Source organism: Cornus florida, unplaced genomic scaffold, assembly GCF_030987335.1.
Source record: "Cornus florida cultivar Cherokee Brave unplaced genomic scaffold, ASM3098733v1 CherokeeBrave_3.0.0_Hap2_Chr10, whole genome shotgun sequence".
Lineage (NCBI taxonomy): Eukaryota > Viridiplantae > Streptophyta > Magnoliopsida > Cornales > Cornaceae > Cornus > Cornus florida.
In genome coordinates, this window is record NW_026775580.1 from 2,195,276 (window position 1) to 2,205,285 (window position 10,010).

The window sequence follows — 10,010 nt, forward strand, 5'->3', positions numbered from 1 at the left end:
TTAATTCTTAAAGCACAATTATTTGGGATATTTATTCTCAAGAGTGAAGTGTACAGAGAATAGAATTAGGCAGGCAAAATGCAATGATCAACATTGTGTGTGCATGGACAACAAGAGTTGAATAAAAAAATAAAATAGAATTACCTAAAATTTTAAAAATAGAAGTACATCTATTTGGTGGTAATGTGGGATGTCAGATGTGCAAACTGATTGTAGTACTAATTGAAAAACAAATTAAAATTAAGACTGGCAATAAAACCATAAAAGTACCAGTTTTGCACATTCAATTTTGCTTTGCCGACATGAAAGCTTTTGAAACTATGACAAAACAATGGTCTCAATCTATGTTATACATGAGGTAGGTTGTTAGAATTTGAAAGGCTTGTACTATATATTTTGTTTATGGCAAAAGAATGAAGTGCAAATAATCTTGTCTATGAAATATATGGAATCTGTTGAGTAATACAAACATGGATATAGGTAATTTAAAGCAATGATGAAACTGCCAATTTCATGACTATTTTGTGAATTAACCTTTGATATTAATGTATCACTTTATTGAATATACAAGTAAATTAGGGGTATTTATAACAACATTTAGTCTTACCTATGGAATGTTATAGATGATGACTAATTATACTGGCAGTGAGTATTGATGTTGCTACTCTTGGAATGTTTAGATCTGATATTTGATTGTCTAGTACTCTATTTTCATTTACATTGAGTAATACTAGTGGGTGAGATATATATTTATAATCAGTAATATCAGATTGCTGGATGCACCTCTAAATAGTCATGATTACGAGTTGTGGTCTTCAACAAAGTCTTGGACATAATTTGTACTAAATAATTATAGTCATTTTTATAAACTAAAATTACCGTTTAGGTTAAAAAAAAATGTAAAAGAAAATTGTTTAACTGAATTGTCTGACATGAAGTCAATAATTGTTGTCTATGGTCTCCTCTAAAGGTTGGGACGTGATATAAGAAACTCGTGGTTTTTTACTTCTAAAGTGAACTGAGATAAAGTGAAGCACACCTATCAGGCCTTTGTTTTAGGGCTATAACCTCCACCTCCTGAAAGGAGAACTGGAGGTTCAAGTCTCAAGTGCCGCAAAATGAGAGTGTGCATTACTTACATACAAATTACAATAGAAAAGGAATAAAATGAATCTAAATACATTGGAGGAAATATTATATAAATGCTCATATTAACTAACAAATCAAAGGAGCAATATTTGAATATAAGTTATCAATGAGTTAATACATTTAAACTAAGTCACATTACTTAAAGAATAAAAGAAAGGAAAAAGTTACTAAGATTTGAATGTGAGGAGCAAAGCTTAATCTCTTGTCCTTGAAAAACCTAAGCCTCATTGGCATAGCACTATTTTGTGTAAACTACCAGTAACAGAGCTTTGAGCTTGTATTAGGATTGCCCAAAATGATAGATATATTGGTGTAATATATATGATATAGAAAAGATAAATTTGAGTTGTACATGTATAAGGAAGCCCCCACTACCTTCCATTTTATAGCTTTATAAGTCGTTGGGTAATATTCTTTAACATTTTAGAATATAAATAATGGAAAGAAATGTTGATTATTATATAGAACTCCTTCCTATACTACATGTGATATGAGACACTTAATATAAAATTTGAAATTAAGAATTACTTTTGTTTCAAAACTAGGACATATGTATTATATAAAGTTTTTTCTTTTTTTTTTTCGTGGTCTGTGGATGAGGCTTCATTTCATGTAATGTCATAGTTGATCATCTAAGTTGAGAGAATAGATAAGGAAGAACGAGGGTCTATATCATCAAAGGTTGCTGGAGTTTTTTCTCTAAAGATTGAAAATATTACATTAATATTGCTGAAGTGATTGTGATGAATCATGAAAAGATGTGTTCTTCAAGTTGAAATCTTTTGATGATGTTGGAAGGATAATAGTTTTGTTTACCGGTCGAGGTATTGAGAAATATGCGCATGCGATTCTTTAGGTGGTGATTGATTATGTTTGGGTGGTTGTTTTCTTATTTTTTTTATTTTTTTTTCCTCAATAAATTGAAAAAGAAAATTAAAGTACAAAAGGAGGGCAGGGGCCAAACTCTTCATCATCTTCTTGTTTATATGTTGTTTTTAGATTCCCCATATAGCTATTGAAAACACACATTACATCTCCACTTTGAATTCATGTTCTAGTTTTCTAATTGTATAATTTTTAAGAAATAAAAATTCCAAGTTTCTTCATGTGCTGTTTTTATTTATTTTTTTATTTTTTTATTCCTTTTATTTTTCTTATTCAATTTTGGACACTGCCTCATAAAAGCTCTGGTTTATTCATTATGTGCCCATAATCCAGCTTTCATTAAACTCACTACAAGAAGAATGGGCTTTTATGACATAGTGTTTACGGGGATTCTTTGTTTTGCATCGTGATTATCACCATTTACGGAGTTTTTAAAAGAATCCCCGTAATAGGACATGTTTTCACGAGGATTTTATAGAATCGTGTAGAAAAATATTTTTACGGCGTATTAAAGAGCCCGTGAATATTTAGATACATTTACGGCATATTTGTACACCTTTAACGGGATAAATATTCCTCGTTGATAAAGCACACATCTACGACGCCTTTTTTGCTCCGTAAATAAGCAATAAAAATTTTCACATCTAAATCACATTTTTTGCCCCATAAATAAGATGAACTTACGGCTCGTGGATAAATTTCATATCTACGGTGCCTTTTTTGCTCCGTAAATAAGCAATAAAAGTTTTCACATCTACAACGGCTTTTTGTCCCGTAAATAAGCTTTTTGCAATGCTCCTTTCACTTTTTCCCTTCCTTCCATTTTTTTCCCCTTCCCTCCATTTTTTCCCTCCGTTGATTTGTAATATTTGGGCCCTAAACTACATCATTTTTGGGGGCCAATTAACACTGTATTCCACTTTCCCATTTCATTTTGCAATAGCCCTAACTCCTTCAGCGGCTCTCTTTCCTTCTATCACAGGTCTCGCCCTTCCAGATTACAATCTATATACACACACAAACACACACACATATATATACACACACACATGTAAGTACACTACAGCAAGTACACTACAACTTTCATTTCCATTCTGCAATCACAAGTTCAAGTATTCAATTGCTCTGACTCCTTGTAAAGACTGCATGTTTTTGTTTTTGTGTCCATACCATTAGTTTCTCTTTTTTCTGCTAATTTTAGCGGTTTCATAATCGATTTTTGGGTTTTTTTTCTTGTTGATTTTCACTAATTAGATCTCACTCTTGCTGTTTAAGACCGTATGGTTCAGTTTGATTGCTGTGTTTAGCTGATTGAAGAGCTTTACATTTCATGAATTTGTGCTTATCTGTTTGGGCGAGAACTGTCTAAGAGTTTGTTGAGTTTGGTACATATATAGGTATATCTAGAACTCAATCTAGATTCGAGGGTTTTAGTCTTGCCCTTCCATCACCGGTGGTTTAGAGAGACAAAGTCATTGCTACTGCATCAAATGGGGTTTTCGGAAGATTCTGCAGAGCTCTGATGGCGGCGGCCGCCGGCATTGCAAAGGACACTCGGGAAACCAGGGTCTTGAAGGTTGGACCCATCTCCCCGGAGCTGAAAAAATTTATGGGAGTCCCCTCAACGTGTCGCACCGATGCCGTGAGAAAGGTGTGGGCACACATAGTGCAACACAAGCTTCAGGTATGTTCATGTCTCTGTGATTCCATTTCATTATTGTTCGACCAAAATTTTTCCTTTTCTGTTTATAGATTTATTTATATATATATGTATATATATATATATATATATATATATATATATATATATGTTTCTACTACACAATTTTCTCTGTATGCTCTTTTATTTGTTCATGATTTTGAATTTTTGAATTGGTAAGTTATATTTGCCTTTTCTCTGTCTCTGCGACTGCAAACTACAAGAATCATATCAGCCTCCCAAATCGCCTCCATCTATATTCTCGTTCTCGGCTCTGAACTTGCCCTCTCTCTGTCTCTGCAACTCCAAACTACAAAATCTACAAGAATCAAATCAGCCTCCGAAATTGCCTCCATCTTTATTCTTGTTCTTAACTCTGAACTTGCCCTCTCTTTATCTCTGCAACTGCAAACTACAAAATCTACAAGAATCAAAACCCATATCGGCATATCATTTCAGATTGTTCAAAATATCAAAACCCATATCCTTCAATTTCCATCGCCTGCTGTTCCAGTTCGGGTTCACCGTTCACAAACTTCAGCCTCTGGCCCGCTGTCTCTCAACTCTCAAGCCCTTTCTCTGCAACTGCTAACTTGTATGTAAGGGCTTTGTTTTATTATTTTTTTCTAAATCAATTAATCAATTTCTGTAATTCTTGTTTTACAAATTAAATCAAATTAAGTGAAATTTTTAGGGCAAATCATTTCAGCCTCCCCAATCGCCTCCATCTCTATTCTCGTTCTCAACTTTGGACAAATTAACTGAAAGAAAATTGAGTAGTTGTACTGGCCAGTGGACTATGTTTGTGGAGTTCATTGTTCTATGAGGCCTTGAATGATTAACAAATTAAGTTCTAAAATTTTATTTTATTTTATTTTTTTGTCACTATTTTTTCGGAGCTCGTTAATGGATTATTGTTGTGCAAGAGAAGTAATTCTTGGATTTTTTGCAGGAGGAAATTCACGAGTTGCTTCTGAGTTTTGCTGAAGCTAGAACCACAGTTGTGAGACTTAAAGGAGGTGATCCACTGGTGAGTTTTCATGTGAAAACTGTTAGAACAAAAACTTCTTAGCAAGAAACTTGAACAAGCAGGATTAAAAAAATATATATAGAAACTTCAACAAGCAGGATTAAAAATTAGTTTTTTTGTCCTGAATTTTTGTGGGTGTATCAGGTGTTTGGGAGAGGTGGGGAGGAGATGGATTTCTTGCAACAACAAGGGATTGAAGTGCAAGTCATTCCAGTTACGATTGTTTGACAGAGTACAAGTCCATTATTAGAATTAAACTCTTTAGGCTTTGTTTTTCTAATTTTAATTCGAGAATGAAATTTCCTCATAATATATTTAGTCTTCATTGTAATGGGATGATTTTAAGGTCCTTTGATTGGCATTGTTTGGAAGAGATCGAGTGATGGAATACCTTGATTTCCTTTATCATATAGAAAAATTACTGTTCGTGAAGCAGACTAAAAAGGGCGAAAGAAAATAAAATGGGCAGAAAAACAAACAAATATGAAAGAGTCACGTTAATATATAGGAACGACTTCATTAAAGTGAAAAATGTTGTGATCGATGATCAAATATACTATGCAAACATATCCACATACGCTTTTCTCAAGATGCCTTGAGATTTTCGTTCTCTATGTTCTCATGTACAAAGCAATCCCTGTATTGTTCTTTGACAAGTAGCATCATGTTGCCATCAATAGAAAAATGAGAGACAAGACAAATCATGTTATCCCAAGTGAAGAGAGTACAAGAATAAAGAAGTATATGGATGTCAATACTCTTTGTAAATGCCATCACACAACATGCATGACATTTTTTACTATGAAATATATAAGAGTGGACTCTCCATACGACCCCAATGTCACCATACGAGGATGGAGAAGATGGATGAAACTATATCATACCCAAAACATTTTTCAGTATGGCCGTCCTATTCCTCCTAATGCCCTTGTTGTTTTTTCTGGCTGATTTTGTGTTGTTTCTTTTGTTAAATTACTTTTCTTATTTACGTGGAATCTCTTGTACCTTTCATTGTACCTGTGTCAATATGATTTTGCACATGTATGGATATGGCCATAGAACATGTGTTGACATAATATCCTATTAGACAGGGGATGCCCTTCTCTTAACTTTTATGTGTGGTGATGTAAGAAGAAAAAACTCAAATTTGATGTGGGAGAATATTTCATATTTTTGAAATAAATGGAATTCCATTTCTTCATCAACCACCAACCTTTGATTTTGTTAACCAACCATTTACTTCCTCCTTCAATACTGTTTGACAAGGACTATTCATTGAAAGAAGAAGGTCAGTGGTAAAATGTTGCATAACTCATGCAACCAAAGCAATGCAGGCATAGCAAAATATCAATGAGCTGCCACATGTTCACATGCATTGACACATTAAATATGAGAACTGAATAAATAAGGGGTTCATGAGAACTGCCGAGGACGTGAAACGATTCCATAGTTTTTTATTACATGCATGGCTAACTTGTATTGTATATCTTATTATCTTACAAAATTGATTTTACCTTTAAAAAAAAAAAATGTTCTCTTACTACCCTAATAATAGTTGTTTCAAGTAAGAATGTGTTTAGAATTTTGCATTTGCACTTTCTTACCAGTTATACGATTATTTTACTATCTTCATTACCATAAAATTCATGAAGTTCAATTTTTTTTTTTTTTTCTACGTAAGGGAAACATGATCTTCATTGATATGACTAAAAACTCATGTGTTGATTATCTAGGGATAGACATCTTTTGCTAATTATGCATGTAAGACCTCTTATTCAATCATAAATGCTCAAAGTATATATTGGATTCGCGGATAATTGATTAAGTTAAATGGATTTCTTTTTCTCTTTTTTTGTTTTTTTTTTTTGTTAGATTTCAATTGTGCATCACCATGATTATAAATGTTAGTGGTAAATAATATATATCACAATGTCTATGTTTCTTTTATAGATTGAGGAAAAAGAAGGCATTCAGCTTTCTCGTGCAAATTTATTCATACGCACACATACAAATAAGGATGGCAATGCTTCTGATGTTGCTGCTTCAGAGATGATTGTAAGTTTTCATACTTCCAATTTGCAAAAAGGGGGTCACTGCCTTAAAGTGACTAATTTTTAAACTCTTTGAGGTGTATTAGGGGGTCACATGCCTTGAAGTGACCAATTTTTAAATCATCGGCCCGTGTGGAGGCATTTTAGTTTCATTGTTTATCATTGGTTTGTGTGGAGGCAATTTACTTTCTTGTATTTGTTGAAAAGTATGGGAGTATGGGATCATTGTATGTGGAGGCTTCTTGTTGATTGATTTGTGTTGTGGAGAAGTATTTGCTATTTATTGACTAAGGACTAATTAATTTCATAAACTAAAATATCTGAACCGAACATGTAACTAAATCAACAATGAAATGAAAATGAAAATGAAAAAAGAAATAAAAATCATTAGACAAGTTGAACATGTTGACAAATATCTGACTACTGCTATAAGACAAGAATACAATATACTATACTATATCATTCTCACTATTCAATCCCATGTTGTCAACCACTTTTTGGTTGTTGCAATCCCATAGTAGCACTCCCCTAGTCTTTAATAGGCTAGATACACTTGCTTAGGTATTAATAACCAATTAACAAGCAAGGTATATTCTAATGCAAGGTTATAGCAGCATCGTCAGTGTTAAAACATTGAATTTCAGTTTTATCAGACACAAACTTGAAACAATTCAAATTCTCTTCAACAAAGGATTCTCATAGCTTCATTTAATCATAATACACTTGCACAAACATGGTCTTTAATAAACTCAGCAAGATTAAGACATTTCAGTATAAACCAGTAACAAATAGGCTCAACATAGGATCTGTTTTAATGCCACTTTGATGCTTTTGAATTGAGGGTATAAATGGTATTCTGGAAGGTCTCAGGCTTGGATAATGTTCTTATACACTTGGTTCATCTTTTCACAAAAGCTCAGAGGTTAAGAACATCAATAAATGTATGAAACTCAGCCCCAAAAATTGCTACTAGTTAGTTTCTGCAAAAATATAGCTCTAAGGGACTAAATTGTAAATTCACAGCTGCAGAAATATAACCTTTATTTCTCTAGGATTTTTCACATTGAGGCACACTTTTTCAATTACTATAACAGTCTTTTTATAGGCCTCACACTGTCAACCCTAATATGAATAAGATAGAGCTACATTCTACCTATAACAGTGAGGTAGTACGCCTGCTATTTCAGTGTGAGAAAAGACTACCATATCCTTGTATATTTCAGCTGAAGAACACACCTTTTTAGTAGTCTTTGACAGATATTTTATACACATAAGTGTGTAAATGTGTATATACAATGTAGTGCAACCTTGAGGCCAATAAATGCCATTCTGTCATCAGCTAATATTAATAGGACCACTATGCACTTGTCAGCATTTGTAGCTACACAGAATTACAAAACTGCCCCTGCAGATTCCCTTTTTTACATACCGGCAAAAGCACTACTGTCACATTTGATTTGTCTGGTACATGAATAATTCAAGCTCAACTGAACAATGTAGCTCCACAAGCATATATAATATGAATATAATGATGTGTATAATGACAAAAATGCCCTTATAAAGGCTGTAGGCCAATTAAGTGTGTTGTCACAGAATTCTTTGACTTATAAGGGCTGTAATGACTTCGTTGAAACTCCAATGAGTAATGAGCTTATATCAGTTTGTAATTCAATGAGTAAACCTCCAAAATATGGCAAACAACACTTGACCAAACCCCAACATGCCAATAAACCATGATCAAATTGCATTTAGCCCTTTAAACATGCATTTCGTCATTAAAAAAGCAAGTCTCAAGATAAGCATATTAGGGACCAACAGAGTAGAACGATCACCCTAGATTCCCATAACCATCACACTTAAGGTTTGTTGGAAAATTCCTGTAAAAGATGTTCTTTACTTAATTGAAGCACTCATAGCTATAAGATTTGGAGTCTTATTTAGAAACTTGAGAATTTTGCTTAGGGAAAAGAAATAAATAAAAACAAATAAACTTTGACTAATTAAACTAATATAGACCAACTAAAAACCATGAACAAAGGTTCATTACAATAATTTGGACCAAAATATGACCCATAAATCCTACTGCATCCCAAAAACGGAAAATCTGAAAAATTATTAAAATAGAACATAAAAAGAAAGCATATATCAATTAAACTAGCAACAAACTGAGATAATATATATATATATATATATATATATATATATATATATATATATATATATAAGACTTGACTTGTTTTCAAAGTTTCAGATTTGCTCATAATCGTTGCACCAAAAACCTACAATGTTTCAGATTTGCTCATAATCATGAGATAAAGAGACTACAGATTATGATATCGTATTGTTCATGAATATAAAGAGATTATGATATTGTCTGTTCTCATACATCCTTGCAAAAATCTAGTATTCAATTAAGGAAAATTATCTGTTTGAAATATTTTTGGCAGATTTAAGGAAAAAATTCTTAGCAAAATGTTTGTGTTTGATTCATAAATGATAATCTTGTTATTTTTCCTTTTTATTAGCATTCTGAATTTGAGACTTGTGTGATGCAGCTACTTTTTTGGATTTTGTACCGTGGATTTTGCAGCTACTTCCTTGGATTTTGTACAGTGAAGTGGTTTTTTGACAAATGCAGATTGAAACTCAAGTGCTAGAAGGTTTTATCAATTTTTCAATAGAAGTGTTAAGAAATTGATGAATTTCTTGACAAATGGATGTACTTCCTGTTTTGGAACATTGATAAATGATGAATTGTAAAAATGTTTTAACTCTTTTGATATATTTAATGGGATATGTATGTTTTTTGAATTAAATTATAACTGAAAGTAATGTGAATTATAGTGGATGAGTAACTGGAATTAATTAAGGGTGTTTTATTTATAAAATATATATATATATATATATTTTATTTATGGGGAGCTTGAAATCCCGTAAATAAGTGAAAATCCTCCTTAAATAACTTTTCTACGGCAGATGGGAAGCGGCGAGAATGGATTATATTATTTACGGGTACCTAAAATTTTCCGCAGAAAAGTTTTCTATGGCATGCTTCGATACCTCATGAGATTATTTACGGGTAATTACAACTCGCCGTAGAAAAGTTTTCTACGGCATGCATCGGTCCCTCGTGAGATTATTTACGGGTAGTTACACTTCGCCGTAGAAAAGTTTTCTACGGCATGCCTCGGCAACT

The 10,010-nt window shown here is 32.8% G+C and overlaps 1 protein-coding gene across 3 annotated transcripts; it reads left to right on the plus strand.

Moving 5' to 3' along the window:
- Positions 1-2,877: 2,877 nt before the first annotated feature.
- Positions 2,878-9,630, plus strand: LOC132279730 (uncharacterized). 3 transcript variants are annotated; one of them, XM_059781764.1, is made up of 6 exons: positions 2,878-3,016; positions 3,432-3,718; positions 4,686-4,763; positions 4,908-4,976; positions 6,714-6,818; positions 9,370-9,630. In XM_059781764.1, exons 2-6 carry the CDS (start codon positions 3,557-3,559, stop codon positions 9,469-9,471), a joined length of 516 nt encoding a protein of 171 aa, XP_059637747.1. In that variant the 5' UTR covers positions 2,878-3,016; positions 3,432-3,556; the 3' UTR covers positions 9,472-9,630. The 3 variants fall into 3 exon arrangements, with proteins under 3 accessions (XP_059637747.1, XP_059637746.1, XP_059637748.1); XM_059781763.1 differs by having other exon boundaries at positions 2,885-3,085; XM_059781765.1 differs by lacking the exon at positions 4,908-4,976 and having other exon boundaries at positions 2,886-3,085.
- The last annotated feature ends 380 nt before the right edge of the window (positions 9,631-10,010 follow it).

Bases quoted from the DNA above. Each gene is read 5' to 3' on its own strand.
- LOC132279730 (XM_059781764.1), top strand. From the start codon at position 3,557: ATGGCGGCGGCCGCCGGCATTGCAAAGGACACTCGGGAAACCAGGGTC. The intron at 4,977-6,713 runs GTTACGATTGTT...TTTCTTTTATAG, and splicing joins TTGAAGTGCAAGTCATTCCA to ATTGAGGAAAAAGAAGGCAT. The intron at 6,819-9,369 runs GTAAGTTTTCAT...TGTGTGATGCAG, and splicing joins TTGCTGCTTCAGAGATGATT to CTACTTTTTTGGATTTTGTA.